This window comes from Struthio camelus, chromosome 29 (genome assembly GCF_040807025.1).
Source record: "Struthio camelus isolate bStrCam1 chromosome 29, bStrCam1.hap1, whole genome shotgun sequence".
In the NCBI taxonomy this organism is placed as follows: domain Eukaryota; kingdom Metazoa; phylum Chordata; class Aves; order Struthioniformes; family Struthionidae; genus Struthio; species Struthio camelus.
The window spans coordinates 5,851,502-5,867,797 of record NC_090970.1 but is presented as its reverse complement, the minus strand read 5'-3'; the positions used below and the strand labels follow the sequence as shown (position 1 = coordinate 5,867,797).

The window sequence follows — 16,296 nt, the reverse complement described above, 5'->3', positions numbered from 1 at the left end:
AGGGCATTTCCAATGGCTCAGGCTGTGTTCAGGTGTGTCCCTAGATGGGTCCCATGTTTTTTCATTGAAGGTGACATGAAGGACTCTCTGGGAGGACTCTCCCTTCCTGTGCCTGCGAGATCCTCACTGATTGTGGTGGGATTTCAGAGCTCTCACTTGCCTGCACATTCATTGGGTTTGCCCTTTACCTTTTGGTGCCTCCACTTGACTTTGTGAAGCTCCATTCACTGCCCACCCTGAGGCACACGATGCCCTAGGAGATGCCCTTTGCTCTCCCAGGGACTCCATGCTGCCTTTGAGAAGGTCAGACATCCGTCTCCAGCCCTGTCAGATAGGAGGCACCCCTTGACCGTTCACCACCTCCAGGAGCAGTGGAAATCCACTGAATCCAGCCCTCTTTCTCTAGCACATCACCCCTAGAGCTCATTGCCTGGAGCCCATGGAAAGCCCTGGAAAAGCAACAGGGTCTTTCAGGGTGGAAGTCCTCAAGCACATAATTGAGTCCAGCTTTGGAAGGAGAGCCTAACTTTCAAGGAGTGAACTGAAGAAATTCTCTTTTGTTCTCTTTTATTGGAGCTAAGCGAGCTCTGACACAGTGATAGACATGTTCACAGCAGGTGTCTCAACCAAAAAGACTGGGTTTGTGCTGCTGGAGAAGTGGGATGAATTCAAACAGTTGTGCACAAACATGATTATCACAGAGAGAATGCACAAAGCACAAGAGTTGTCTGAGATGAACTGGAAACCACTTGTGAGGAGAGATGGGCAGCTTAGTGCTGCTGAACTAGAACCAGCTGAATCAGTTTCCTCAGGGCCTCCTTGAGCTCCTTGTTCCTCATGCTGTAGAGGAGGGGGTTCACTGCTGGAGGCACCACCGAGTACACAACAGCCACCACCAGATCCAGAGCTGGGGAGGAGATGGAGGGGGGCTTCAGTTAGGCAAAAAATGAGGTGCTGATAAACAAGGAGACCACAGCCAGGTGCAGGAGGCACATGGAGAAGGCTTTGTGCCTTCCCTGCTCAGAGGGCAGCCTCAGCACAGCTGTGAAGATCTGCACATAGGACAGCACAATGAAAACAAAACACCCCAAAGCTAATCCAAGAGAAACCACAAGAAGGCCAACTTCCCTGAGGTAGGATTGTGAGCAGGAGAGCTTGAGGATCTGGGGAATCTCACAGAAGAATTGGTCCAGGACATTGCCTTGGCAGAGAGGCATTGAAAATGTGTTGGCAGTGTGCAGGAGAGCATAGAGAAAACCACTGGCCCAGGCAGCTGCTGCCATCCTGACACAAGCTCTGGTGCCCATGAGGGTCCCGTAGTGCAGGGGTCTGCAGATGGCAACGTAGCAGTCATAGGCCATGACTGTGAGAAGAAAATACTCGGCTGAACATAAGAAAAAGAGGAAAAAGACCTGGGCAGCACATCCCGAGTAGGAAATGGCCCTGGTGTCCCTCAGGGAGTTGGCCATGGATTTGGGGACAGTGGTGGAGATGGAGGCCAGGTCGAGGAGGGCGAGGTGGAGGAGGAAGAAGTACATGGGGGTGTGGAGGCGGTGGTTGCAGGCTACGGCTGTGATGATGAGGCCGTTGGCCAGGAGGGCAGCCAGGTAGGTGCCCAGGAAGAGTGCGAAGTGCAAGAGCTGCAGCTCCTGTGTGTCTGCAAACGCCACGAGGAGGAACTTACTGAGGGAGCTGTCGTTGGTCATTTTACTCCCTCTGGGTATGGGGCAACTGTCCAAGAAAGAAAAGACATGGGGAATTTAGGAGAGACTTTGCAAGCAAACTGCCTCCCAGAATGTCCCACTTGGCATGCAACCCCCTACTTTGCCTCTCTCTTTATGGAGATGATCTCTGTGCTCTCTCCCTTGCTTCTACGCCACTTTGCAGTGGCTGAGTGTGCTGCTGTGAGGAGACCTCTGCCGATTGGCTCCACAGCAATCCTGCTGTACAGTCGTGGGAATGTGGGCACAGGGGCGTCTAGCTCTGAAATTCACAGTTTCTCTCAGGTGAAACCCACTCATCATGCAGAAGGGCTTTTCAGCATCTTCACTCCAATTTCTAAAGACAGAGAGTTGAGGAAAGGAGTTTTTAGGATTTTAGAGTTTATTTTCTTTGGTGTGTCCTTGTCACCCCTGGGCAGTGTTCCTCAAAGGTAGAAATCCTTGGCGTTTCTACTCAGTCCTAGGAGGACTGGATTCATTGTCCCCTGGTACCGAGTGAGGACAGCTAGTCTGTGTATTAGCCTCATTCCCATCTGTCTCGCAGTCGCACCGCTTTCACCTGGAGAATGATCATACTCATATGTTTCCCTAACAAGAAACCAGCCCCTGCTGAGAGCAGAAGAGTCCAGTTTCAAAGGGCAGATCTCCAAACTCCTCCCCCTTTCCCTGGGCACCTCAGGGAGCTCTCCACACTCCCCTTCTGGCCAAGGACACTGAGGACTCTCTTCAGCTGCCCACCTACAGCCTCCCACCACCACCTCCATACTCTGCACCTTCTTCATTTGTCTCTCCAATAGCACAGAGATGCTGTGAGACAGCAGTGACCACCTGGAGGGCAGCTCAAAGCTTGGCAGGACACCACAAGGAAACTGTCGCATGTCCTAAAGATGGGCTCTCCTTCAGGGAGAGCCAGCTCATTGCCCAACCCCACAGGCTGTGTTTCCTTTAGATGCACAGGTGAGAAGAGGGCTGGGGCAACTTCACAGCCAGGCAGATCCCCCTGTCGCACCACTGGCAGGGCAGGTGTCTGAAGTGCAGCTGAACACCCAGTAACCCCAGACAACCTGAGAGAAGAGGAGGAGCAGCATGGAGAGGAGGGGAAACCAGGAGCAACACCATGATCCTGCTGCTGAGGGAGACAAGGAGACAGACAGACGGGCACTCACAAAAACCTTCACCTTACCTAGCTGGGCATGCCACCTTGAAGACAGTGACACTGCAAGGCAGGCGCTCCCAGCCCCTTTGTCAAGCAGCACAAAATGAACTGGTGGCAGGAGAGATGCCCCTCTCCTCTGCTGGAGGTCTGGCTGCAGAGGAGGCAGCTTGTGCCCTGGACCCCACATCTGTCAGGGCAGAGGCTCTGCTGGGCGGAGAGGAGACATGGGTGGCTTGCTCAGAGGAAGATGCTTGTGTTGGAGGGACTGACCATGACTTGCCCAGGTCCATCCTCCTATGATGATTCTGCTAGCAGTTCCTTCTCATTCCCTGCCCATCTCAGCTGCCTGGAGCTATCCCTGCTGGCAGCTTTCTCTGTCCCTACACCTTTTCCCTCTCAGTGATCACAGACCCCATCCCACCCTCTGTGGGCTCAGGGCAGCCGTACAGAAATCTTCCAGGTCTGGGACCTGGTCAGGGGCATCTTTGTGCTTGCAGGTGCTAAGGAGCAGGTCACATAAACCCTGAGGAAGCCCATAAAGGTGATGCTGGTGCTGCTGGAAGTAGAGATGGGGTTGAAGGGGTTTGCTGAGCCGCCTTCTGTGTGCCAGGGAATCTCTGCTCTAAAGCATCTCCTCCTCCCCTGCACACTGGAGAAGATGGGAGAACGAACTTTAGAAAACTTGTCATGGGTTGAGCTGGGTTCAGAAGACCCCTCCAGGAACCTCAGTAGTGTTGGCCTACAGCTAGGGACTTACCGTGCAAAGGGCTGGGAAGATGTCTTCCACAGTGAACTGTCTGCTCTCCTCCCAATCCACAATGCCCTTCACTTCTCTCTGCCTTCTCTCAGCTCCTCTCAGCAGCAGCAGGCAGTGCCCGGAGCCCTGCTGCTCTTGGCAGAGGAGCTGCTCCTGCACACAGCTGGGCACATGGGCACTGCTGCCACGTTGCCAGGACCTTATGACGGAATGACTGGCTGGGTAGATGAGGGCAGAGCAGTGGATGTTGTCTCCCTGGACTTGAGCAAGGCTTTTGACACTATCTCCCATCACATCCTCAAAGGCAAGCTCAGGAAGTGTGGGCTAGATGAGTGGACGGTGAGGTGGCTTGAGAACTGGCTGGATGGCCGAGCTCAGAGAGTTGTGGTGAATGGCGCAGAGTCAAGTTGGAGGCCTGTGGCTAGTGGTGTCCCCCAGGGGTCAGTCCTGGGTCCAGCCTTGTTCAATATATTCCTCCATGACCTGGAGGAAGGGACAGAGTGCACCCTCAGCAAGTTTGCTGATGATACTAAACTGGGGGGAGAGGCTGACACCCCAGAAGACTGTGCTGCCATTCCGAGGGACCTGGACAGGCTGGAGAGGTGGGCGGAGAGGAACCTCCTGAAGTTCCACAAAGGCAAGTGCAAGGTCCTGCCCCTAGGCAGGAATAATCCCCTGCACCAGTACAGGCTGGGAGTAGACCTGCTGGAAAGTAGCTCTGCAGAGAAGGACCTGGGAGTGCTGGTGGACAACAAGTTAAACATGAGTCAGCAGTGTGCCCTTGTGGCCAAGAAGGCCAATGGTCTCCTGGGGTGCATGAGGCAGAGTGTTGCCAGCAGGTGGAGGGAGGTGATCCTGCCCCTCTCCTCAGCCCTGGGGAGGCCTCATCTGGAGTACTGTGTCCAATTCTGGGCTCCCCAGTACAAGAGAGACATGGCACTCCTGGAGAGAGTCCAGCGGAGGGCTACCAAGATGATTAGAGGGCTGGAGCACCTCTCCTAGGAAGAAAGACTGCAAGAGCTGGGCCTGTTCAGCCTGGAGAAGAGAAGATTGAGAGGCGATCTCATCAACGTGTACAAGTATCTGAAGGGGGAGTGTCAAGAGGATGAGGCCAGTCTCTTCTCCGTGGTGCCCAGCGACAGGACAAGAGGCAATGGGCAGAAAGTGAACCACAGGAAGTTCCATCTGAACCTGAGGAAAAACTTCTTGACTGTGAGGGTGACAGAGCATTGGAACAGGTTGCCCAGAAAGGTAGTGGAGTCTCCTTCACTGGAGATATTCAAAACCCGTCTGGATGTGATCCTGGGCAATCTGCTCTAGGTGACCCTGCTTGAGCAGGGAGGTTGGACGAGATGAACTCCAGAGGTCCCATCCAACCTAAACGATTCTGTGATTCTGTGATTCTTTGATTCTGTGATTCTGTGACCTCCTTCCGTCTCAGGAGCCTCAACCCCTTCAGCAACAGTGGCCCAATTAAAGGCAGAAGTTCTCTGTCCCTGTGCTCCCTCCTCCCGGGAAATGTTCCCTGAAGTAGACTAAAATAATCACCAGTGGTCCCTCTCTGAACACTGAAGGAAGACTGATTCCAACATTACAGTATATCTCATCAGAGGAAGGTCACCTGCTAGAGGGGGAAACGTCACACTCTGGAAGCCCCTCTTCCTGCCTCTTAGCTAGGCAGGACTCCTAGAGAGGGGGCAAGAAGGGAGTTCATTCTCCCATGGTTCAGGTTTTCATTCAGATGAGTCCATCTGGGCATCTCATGCCAGTTTAGAAGCCCCGGGGCTGCAGTGGGATTCCCATCCCTCCCCTGAACTCCACACACACACAGCAGGTGGGATTCCCCTCGCCCAACCTGAAGTGTGCCCAACAGAAATGTCTGCATGGGAGCTCCTTGTCTAAGCTCCCGCTGTAATCCCTGGAGATGGAGAGTGGGAGTCAGTTGCTCACACACAAACACCTGGGGACATTGGAAGAGAGAGAGGTGGTCCAAAGCATGTGCCAGTGTCTGCTTGCTCTGATGGAGCCACTCTGAGACCCACATCCATCAGGTGGGGGAGAGGTGGGGAATTTCCTTGGCCATCTGAAATGACCCCAGGTGCCCAATACTGCTAGACACCCACTCACGAGGAAGCTGAGACATATCCAGATCCCAGTGTTACCAACAGCTCATGTCATTCAGTGCAGACACTTGATTTCATGACCTAGAAATAGGCTGGAAGGACCATGTCGGATGCCTGGGGTGTGCAGCACAACTGCATGCTTCTAGCACATACACCATGGCACCTACAGGGAAACCATGGCCCTTTTCAGTGCTTGCTGGACAAGTGCCCCAGGGCATCTCACGTTTCCTACCTGTGTCCACACAACTGAATCCCACCACGGCCCTTAGGCCAATTCCATCCTGCCTGCAGTCAAGCGTGCTGCGTAAATGGGAGGCACATCATATTGAGGTCTCCACTCTAGTGACTGCACTCTCCAACCCTTCTGGCTCTCCTGTCCCTGAACCTCTTCTCATCCTTCCACACGATATGAACAGGCACTGGGCTAGTGATGTCCTCAGGGTGGCTGGATCACAGGCTGCCCGGGCCCAGGGACTTCTACAGTAGCATCTTGTGCTTCCTAGAGATCGATTCACCTCTGTCACAGGCCCCAAGGTGCTGCAGACGCAGCTCAGGCTGCTAATCCCTCTCCTGCCATTCCTGCACAGCTCAGCTCTCTTTCTCCCTGGCCTTGGGCACTGCAGGGTTTCCTCTGTCAGTGGGAACCTCCTTCCACCATCATATTGGCCACCTCCTATCCATGCCAGCATGTCACCCCTTGCAGTCAAAGCCTTTGCCTACAGAAGGTCCTTGGGAACATGTTTCCCTGTGACAAATCTTCTGTCCGTGCCACAGCTGAGGTGCTGAACTCCACATATATGCAGACATATGAAGCCTGGGGTGCAGATAGGAGCAAACGGAGATGCCCAAGCTGTCACAGCACTGCCACATGCTTGGACTAACTGAGATGGGGTGGGATCACTAGCATGACTGAGCGCAGCCAACAGAGGCAGCGAACAGACGCGGCAGTTTGCGCAGCAGTGTCTGGGCTCTGCCTGGGCCTTTTGTGGGCCTTGTTGGAAGTTGTGGAGACTTTCTGGGGACCCCCGAGGAACTAGACGGTGCTTGCTGCTAGCAGGAAGGGAGAGCTGGGCAAGGACTCGTGCAAGGGACCTTGACTTAACTTCTCCTGGGAAGTTCTAGCTAGGTGGGGCTGCTGCTAACGAGCTCTCTGGGCTGCCCTGGTCAGAGGGAGTTGGGGCTTTTGTTTCAGGTGGCTCCTGATTGGGTGGGTCAAGCACCCTTGTGAGTCACTGCTAGGCAGAGGCCTATGTAAGAGCCAGGCCTAGAGCGCAGCTCCCAGAGCGCAGCCAACAGAGGCAGTGAACAGATGCAGCAGTTTGTGCAGAAGGGTGTCAGAAGGCAAAGAAGGCGCCTCTCCATTTTGCACAGTGGTGTGTCCTTTCCCGGGGCATGGTCATGATATGCCGCAGAGCACGTTCCCCCGTGGCTGCGGGAGGTGCTGCATTGGCTGCGTCTGAGGCCTCAACCCAGACAGACCCTCGGACAGCAGATGCAGCTCTGCAGGTGTCAGGCTGCAGGGAGTGCCTGGGGCCTCTCCGCAAGGCCTGGGCCGACAGTCAGCTCTCCTGTGTGAGGTGTGCTGTGGTTGACCAGTTGCGTCACCAGATAAAGGAGTTACAGGAGGAGGTTAGTAGGCTGCATAGCATCCGAGAGGATGAGCGGGAGATTGACAGGGTGTTCTCGGAGACTGTTCAGCTCCAGGAGTCCCCTGCCCCCACTGCAGCGGAGTTGTCAGAGGGCTCAGCACCGTGTGTAAAGGTGCATCATAACGCTGTTGAAGAGGGCTGGAAGCTGGTGACCTCTCGTAGAAGGAGAAAGGCTCTTGCTCTTCCTCAAGAGTTGCCTGTGAAGAACAAGTTTAGCACCCTCCAAGCCGAGGAGGAGCTGGGCATGGTTCCAAGGGAGGCAACTGGCCTGGCAGACCCTGTGCCGTGCAGGAACCCCCGGAAGAAACGGCGAGTGATTGTTGTGGGTGACTCCCTGCTGCAGGGGACAGAGGCACCTATCTGCTGACCTGACCTCTTGTCCAGAGAGGTTTGCTGCCTGCCAGGGGCTCGAATAAGAGATGTCGTGGAAAGATTGCCAAGGCTTGTCCATGCATCGGACTACTACCCTCTGCTGATCTTCCATGTGGGTGCTAATGACAAGAAAGGCAAATTGGAAACCATCAAAAGGGACTTCAGAGCTCTGGGCATGGTGGTGAAGGGTCTGGGAGCCCAGGTTGTTTTCTCCTCAATCTTGCCTGTGAGGGGGAAGGATGGGAGGAGGAGTAGACGTGTTTTCCAAGTTAACAGCTGGCTGGGCCGCTGGTGTTGGCAGCAGGGCTTTGGTTTCTATGACCATGGGACCCTGTTTGAAGATCAACAGCTGATGGGGAGTGATGGGATCCACCTTACCAAGCGGGGCACGCGCGTCTTTGCCAACAGATTGGCCAGCCTGGTACGGAGGGCTTTAAACTAGGCAAGATGGGGGAAGGGGAGTGGTATAGTGGCAGGGGAGTCAGTAAAACACCGCTCAAGTCAGGATGCCTCCAGTGGGTGCATACAGCCAGGGGAGACAGCATGCGACATGGCTATGGAGGATCCTCTTGCACCTCTCCTGGGAAGCTTGCATGCTTGACTGGCTCTCTGAAATGCCTGTATACCAATGCATGCAGCATGGGGAATAAGCAGGAAGAGTTAGAGATCTGTGTGCAGGCCCATGATCTCATTGCAGTGACAGAGACATGGTGGGATAGATCACATGACTGGGATGCTGTCATGGATGGCTATGTGCTTTTTAGGCAAGACAGGCCAGGCAGGCGAGGTGGTAGAGTTGCTCTTCATGTGAGGGAGCAACTAGAATGTCTGGAACTCTGCCTCGGGGTGGATGAAGAGCAAGTTGAGAGCCTATGGGTAAGGATTAAAGGGCAGGCTAACATGGGTGACACTGTTGTGGGAGTTTACTACAGGCCACCTGACCAGGAGGAAGTCATCGATGAGGCCTTCTACCGACAGCTGGCAGTAGCCTCATGATCACAGGCCCTGGTTCTCATGGGAGACTTCAACCACCCTGACATCTGCTGGGAAGACAGCACAGCTAGGCACAAACAGTCGAGGAGGTTCCTGCAAAGCATTGATGATAATTTCTTGACTCAGGTGGTGGAGACGCCAGCGAGGAGAGGTGCAATGCTAGACCTTGTCCTAATGAACAAAGAAGGTCTAGTTGGAGAGGTGAAGGTTGGGGGCAGCCTTGGCTGCAGTGACCATGAGATGGTGGAGTTGAGGATCCTCCGAGGAGGGAGCAGGGCAATGAGTAGGATTGCAACGCTGGACTTGAGGAGAGCTGACTTTGGCCTCTTGAGGGACCTACTTAGGGGAATCTCATGGGGGAGGGCCCTAGAAGGAAGAGGGGTCCAAGAGAGCTGGTTAATATTCAAGCATCACTTCCTCCAGGCTCAGGATTGGTGCATCCCTCTGAGGAAGAAGTCGAGCAAAGCGGGCGGGAGACCTGCATGGATGAGCAAGGAACTCCTGGCTAAACTCCAGCAGAAGAAGGAAGTACACAGAATGTGGAAAAGGGGACAGGCCACTTGTGAGGAATACAGGGACGTTGTCAGAGTGTGCAGGGATGCGACAAGGAAGGCTAAGGCCCAGTTGGAATGAAATCTGGCAAGGGATGTCAAGGACAAGAAGAAGGCCTTCTTCAAATACATCAATAGCAAAAGGAAGACGAGGGAAAATGTGGGCCCGCTGTTGAATGGGGCGGGTGCCCTGGTAACAAAGGATACAGAGAAGGCAGAGTTATTGAATGCTGCCTTTGCTTCCGTCTTCACTGCTAAGGCCAGTCCTGAGGAATTCCAGACCTTGGAGGCAAGAGAGGAAGGCTGGAGAAAGGAAGACTCTCCCTTGGTTGAGGAGGATCAGGTTAGAGATCTTTTGTCCAAACTGGACATCCATAAATCATGGGCCCCGATGGGATGCAGCCACGAGTGCTGAGGGAGCTGGCGGATGTTATCGCTAGGCCACTCTCCATCCTCTTGGAAAGGTCCTGGAGATCAGGAGAGGTGCCTGAGGACTGGAAGAAAGCCAGTGTCACGCCAGTCTTCCAAAAGGGCAAGAAGGAGGAGCCAGGAAACTACAGGCCTGTCAGCCTCCCCTCCATCCCTGGAAAGGTGATGGAACAGCTCCTCCTGAAGGTCCTCACTAAGCATCTGGAGGACAAGAAGGTGATCAGGAGGAGTCAGCATGGATTCACCCAAGGGAAATCCTGCTTGACCAATCTGATAGCCTTCTATGACGGAATGACTGGCTGGGGAGATGAGGGGAGAGCAGTGGATGTTGTCTCCCTGGACTTGAGCAAGGCTTTGGACACTGTCTCCCATCCCATCCTCCTAGGTAAGCTCAGGAAGTGTGGGTTGGCTGAGTGGACGGTGAGGTGGCTTGAGAACGGGCTGGATGGCCGAGCTCAGAGGGTTGTGGTGAATGGCGCAGAGTCAAGTTGGAGGCCTGTGGCTAGTGGTGTCCGCCCGGGGGTCAGTCCTGGGTCCAGCCTTGTTCAATATATTCCTCCATGACCTGGAGGAAGGGACAGAGTGCACCCTCAGCAAGTTTGCTGATGATACTAAACTGGGGGGAGAGGCTGACACCCCAGAAGACTGTGCTGCCATTCCGAGGGACCTGGACAGGCTGGAGAGGTGGGCGGAGAGGAACCTCCTGAAGTTCAACAAAGGCAAGTGCAAGGTCCTGCCCCTGGGGAGGAATATTCCCATGCACCAGTGCAGGCTGGGGGTTGTCCTGTTGGAAAGTAGCTCTGCCGAGAAGGACCTGGGAGTGCTGGTGGACAACAAGTTAAACATGAGCCAGCAGTGTGCCCTTGTGGCCAATGGTCTCCTGGGATGCATGAGGCAGAGTGTTGCCAGCAGGTGGAGGGAGGTGATCCTGCCCCTCTCCTCAGCCCTGGGGAGGCCTCATCTGGAGTACCGTGTCCAGTTCTGGGCTCCCCAGTACAAGAGAGACATGGCACTCCTGGAGAGAGCGCAGCGGAGGGCTACCAAGATGATTAGAGGGCTGGAGCATCTCTCCTCTGAAGAAAGACTGAGAGGTGATATGATCAACGTGTATAAATATCTGAAGGGGGGGTGGTGCCAAGAGGATGAGGCCAGTCTCTTCTCCATGGTACCCAGTGACAGGACAAGAGGCAAGGGGCACAACGCCGCCTCCTGTGTCCCTGTCCTGTTGGGAGGATGGCACCAGGCACCAGGGAAGTGGTCTGTTTCTGCCTGGGGTCAGTGCGGGACTTTTGCATATGAGATGAACGCACCAGCCTCTATGCTGCAGAAACACCGGCCATGACCCCTTGCTGCAGCCCCCACTGTTCCCTGCCCTTCCTCTGCTGACCATGCCACCAACCCCTTTGCTGCCCCATCTCCCCTCTTCCCAAACCACAGGGAGCAGCGGTGTGGTAGGAGCTGGCACAGCCCCACAGCTGCTCTCCAGTCCCAGCCCTCCCCATCTTCCCCCCAAACATTACATCCACCTTCCAGAAGGACAAGAAAGAGCCTCTGGGAAAGGACAGACTGCTCCATGTCACCTCAGCCCCTGCGAAGCAAATCTTCCTGGGAGTGATTTCCAGCCCCATGAAGGGATTGGGATCAGCCAGCATGAAGTCACTGAGGGCAGCTTGTGCCTGACTCACCCAGATTGCCTCCTGGGATGGGATGACTGGCTGTGTGGACAAGGGGAGTGCCCTGCATGCTGTATAGCTTGAATGGAGGAAGGCCTTTGACATGATCTTCCCTAGCACCTTTGTTGCCAAAGTGGGCAGATGTGCAATGCAGCAGTAAGCACTGGAGCATACAGGAAATTACCAGGAGGCCACCTGGCTCCAAAGACGGAGAACAGTGGTGCAAAGTCCAACGGACTAATGGCTACCAATGATGTTCTTCAGAGGTCACTACTGGAGCCAATGCTGTTTGCCTTGATGAGTGATGCAGATGATGGGATGGAGTGATGGGATGGTGTGGTGAATTAACTCCCCTCCCCACCATAGGAACATACTAGAAGATGAACTACCAATCACCGTGCCCTATCTATAACCTGGAGCGGTACCGATCCTGTGCCACAAGGTTCCGGCAACTTTACTTTTAAGTTGATTGGGCATCCCAGATCAGGTGGTCTGGGCTGTCGACCAAAGGAACCTTCTGGGAGGCTGGCAAGGCAGCGGGTATGCAAATGGCCGGATTGAAAGTGCATGTTTTGATTGGTCAGGTTAGTCCTCCTGGGTGACTACATACTGGATTAGTCTAGTTATAAGAACCCCCGGATAAAAGCTCACAAAGGCAGGTGGACACTCGCCGAAGGTCGATGCGGCCGGGGAAGAAGAGGCTGCGGCAGCTCTTGTCAGAGCTCTTGAGTCGCCCAGCCACCTCCTACAGGCACATTTCCCCAGCTGAAGACGCCGAGCAGCTGCAGCGGCTGGCCACCGTCGGAGTGGTGGAAGCGATGCTCCACGGGACTTCGTCACCAACACCCCCTCGACCGGGGCACCGTGCGAGGGCACCGCACTACGTGGAGCGGAAGCCTGACCTTTCCCTCTCCGACTCCTACAATGAGGTGTCACCCTGTCCGGAGGGTCTTCTGGGAGGTCTCTGAGTGCCACCTCTTCCAGCAAGAGCCGTGTGTCCCAGTCCCGCTAGGGAGCTGCTGCTCCGTCCCCGGGATCAGAGAATACCCCGTCCAGAGGGATAATTGCAGCAGGCCCTGCACGCAGGTGCCGCTTCTTCCCTCTGGGGCTATTGCCCCCCAGCCGTGTTCATTGCCGGTTCGGCTCTAGCCACAGCCGTCTAGTAGCTTGGGCATCAATCCCCTTCCACAACCTTGTTCCCCTTTCTAAAGGTTTTGTGTCTTTCTTGTTGCTGTACACTTTGATTTGAAATAATGTTATTACTGTTAATTTTCCTTTCTGTACCAGTATATAAATATTGTGTGTGGGTGTATAGATATATTTATATATATATTCACACATATATATAGTTGCTGTTATGAGAGGAGGAATAAAGTTTGTTTACTGTTAAGTGTTGTGTGTGCTGGCTTTTGTAAACCCCCTCACACCTCAAGAAGGCAACCCCCAGGTCAGCTAAAGAATCTCTAAGTGGCATATATGGCTATCCAACATGCCCTTTTCGTGGTGTACGTGTGCTGCTGGCATGGGCTGCCACAACAGCATAACTCAGACATGGCCCAAGGACAAGGGGAGCAGCTCCCTGGCAAGGAGGACGAGGCCCCACAGTGAGGCTGGTCACTCTGTCTCCCCTGATCTTGTGCCCATGAGATCCCCCTCCCTGGCTGCCTCCAGCCCCTCCGTGTCCACCCCACTGCCCAGCACACCACGACAGCCCTGGCCCTGCCGCCCCTCCAGCACCTCCTGCTGCCCCGGGGACAGAGCCACCTGCCCCGAGCTGGTGCCCAGAGAAACCTGTTTCTTGTTCTCATTTTCTCTCTCTGCCTGCTGCCCTGCTTTTCTCCTGGGACGTCCCTGCTCCGCAGAGAGCCTTTCCCCAGGCCCAGTGTGTCCATGCTGGCCTGGCTGATCCTACACCCCTCCCCTGTGCTACCCGCAGGGCCATGGGTTGGTGGTGCTGCTCTGCAGAGCAATTGGCTGCGGAGGCAAAGGGACACAGGGTGACTCCTGACTCAGCTCTGGCCCTGCTGGTTGTAGCAGGAAGTAGATCCACCTGGACAGGGATCACCACCACTGACACTGCTGGCACAGATGTGTGCTCGTGGCTGGTGCTCAGAGTGACCCCAGGGTGTTGGCCAAGGCAGGAGATGTGTTTGGGTGTGCACTGTGGTGTCCAGCCTGTGGTATTTCACTGGAGATGCAGGAATCACTCTCCCGTCCCCCTTCCCTGCGCCTCCTGGGTCCCCTCTGCCTCTCTGGGGACTGCAGAACCCTCGTTTCCCCAAACATACCTGGATCTAGTGCTTTGCCTTCTGGTTACTCCACTGTGGACCCTCCCTCACTTTGTAAGGCTCCAATCACTGCCCACCCCAGGCACACGCTGTCCCTGGACATCCCCTGAGCTCTCCTGGAGATCTCCTGGAGATTCCCCTCCACAACAATGGGCATCTCTCATCAGCAGTCACCTGTGGGAACAGCCCTGGGAAGGTAATTCAGACACCATTCATTATCTCTGCTAAACACCAAGAGATGAGCCCTGAATCCAGTCCTCAGTGCCCAAAAGATCACCCAGGGCCTCTGAGCTCATCCCCAGGATCCCACAAAGGTCACAAGCAGAAGAGCAGACTCTTTCATGTTGCAATCCCGTGGGCATATTTTTGACTCCAGCTTCTGAAGAAAGGCCAGACTTCAGGCACGGCACAAGGGGAGATGCCTTTTATTATAGGAAATTGATTCTGGAAGCCAGGTCTGGCACAAGGGTGCCCATTGCTTGATCCTGCCTGTAGTCACAGGACACATGAACATCAAAGTACAACCCTACCACTCCCAGGTTACGAGAACTCCTGGACCATAAACACACATCAGAGCACAGTAGGTCAGTGTGGAAATGAGAAGAAGCAGTCGTGAAAAGAGAAGGATCTGCTGCTGTGGGTGGCCACGTCTGCAGGAAAGCTGCAGCCCCCAAGGGAAGTCTTCAGGCAGCAAAAGCCTGCTGTAGTGGTGTGGGGATGGTCCTGCGAAGCAAAGGGTCTATTCCCACAAGCTTTGTCTTGAATCCCCTCCCCTCCACTCCTACTCTGCTTTGAGTGTTGTAGCTCTGTAGAGGGAAGGGATCAGCCCACGGTGACAGCCTACTGCCACCCTTCCAGAGTGTGAGATGACACCCTGACTGTGGCCAGCAGAGCTGAGTTCTCCTAGTGGACACAGGACCCAAGATTTCACCCTGCCTGTACCCATCTGAGCCTGACTCTGTGCCCCTGAGCTCCCTGTGGTTTCAGTGCCAAAAGAGACCCTATAAAGGGAAACTCCTCTCATTGCACTGGGGGCATCCGAGGGAGCTCAGACTTGAAGGCTCTGAGGTTCCCCCATCTCTGCTGAAGAACAGGAAAGCCTGGCTTCCTGCTTCAACATGGCCTCTGGATCGAATTCAAAAGAGAAATTCCTGAGGAGTGGTGATATGTACTGGATACATGTATTTTTTTCACATGGGCATAATAGAGAAAAGTAAGAAAGAAAGAAATGTAAAACATACAGCCCTGATGTCAGGTATTCTGGTGAGTGAATGCACATGGGACAGTTACTGGTGCTGACATAGTACCCACTGAATGAGTTTCCTCAGTGCCTCCTTGAGCTTCTTGTTCCTCATGCTGTGGAGGAGGGGGTTCACTGCTGGAGGCCCCACTGAGTACAGAACAGCCACCACCAGATCCAGAGCTGGGGAGGAGATGGAGGGGGGCTTCAGGTGGGCAACCATGACAGTGTTGACAAAGAGGGAGACAATAGCCAGGTGTGGGAGGCACATGGAGAAGGCTTTGTGCCTTCCCTGCTCAGAGGGCATCCTCAGCACGGCTCTGAAGATCTGCACGTAGGACAGCACAATGAAAATGAAACACCCCCAGCCTAATCCAACAGAAACCACAATAAGCCCCACTTCCTGGAGGTAGGAGTGTGAGCAGGAGAGCTTGAGGATCTGGGGAACCTCACAGAAGAACTTGTCCACGACATTGCCTTGGCAGAGAGGAATGGAAAATGTGTTAGCAGTGCGCAGCAGAGCATTGAGAAAACCACCGGCCCAGGCAGCTGCTGCCATCCTGACACAAGCTCTGGTGCCCATGAGGGTCCCGTAGTGCAGGGGTCTGCAGATGGCAACGTAGCGGTCATAGGCCATGACAGTAAGGAGAGAATACTCGGCTGAAAAGAAGACAACAAACAGAAAGACCTGGGCAGCACATCCTGCATAGGAAATGGCCCTGGTGTCCCTCAGGGAGTTGGCCATGGATTTGGGGACAGTGGTGGAGATGGAGGCCAGGTTGAGGAGGGTGAGGTGGAGGAGGAAGAAGTACATGGGGGTGTGGAGGCGGTGGTCGCAGGCTACGGCTGTGATGATGAGGCTGTTGGCCAGGAGGGCAGCCAGATAGATGCCCAGGAAGAGTGCGAAGTGCAAGAGCTGCAGCTCCTGTGTGTCTGCAAATGCCAGGAGGAGGAACTGGTTGAGGGAGCTGTCGTTGGAAATTTTGCTCTCTCCAGGCATGTAGGGTCAGGAGTTTTCTGAACAAAACAGTTTCTCTTTCTCACAAGAACACTCCCCCTGCTCCCCTACCCTGCCCACACACATTGCTTTTCTCCTCAGCAGCACCTCTATTCCACTCCCTGTCCAGAGCTGCAGTTTTTGCTGGCTGAGTGTGCCATGAGGAGCAGGGACCTCTGCCCGATGGCTCCAGAGGGATCAGTCCTGCTCTAATGCAGAAGGGATGTTCAACATCTTTGCATTCAGTTCTGAGGAATTGGACATGCAGCTATCATGGATGGCCTACAAAAGACCTGGGCAGCACATAGCTGGGCAGTACACCCCAGGAAGGGTCAAGGGTCTTAAAG

General features: G+C 54.5%; 2 protein-coding genes across 2 annotated transcripts; both read right to left on the bottom strand.

Moving 5' to 3' along the window:
• Positions 1-856: 856 nt before the first annotated feature.
• On the bottom strand, positions 857-2,025 carry LOC138062792 (olfactory receptor 14J1-like). The gene has a single exon (XM_068921801.1). It carries the CDS (start codon positions 1,704-1,706, stop codon positions 936-938), a length of 771 nt encoding a protein of 256 aa, XP_068777902.1. The 5' UTR covers positions 1,707-2,025; the 3' UTR covers positions 857-935.
• A 12,973-nt stretch (positions 2,026-14,998) lies between these two features.
• Positions 14,999-15,952, bottom strand: LOC138062790 (olfactory receptor 14C36-like). The gene has a single exon (XM_068921792.1). It carries the CDS (start codon positions 15,950-15,952, stop codon positions 14,999-15,001), a length of 954 nt encoding a protein of 317 aa, XP_068777893.1.
• Between the last annotated feature and the right edge of the window lie 344 nt (positions 15,953-16,296).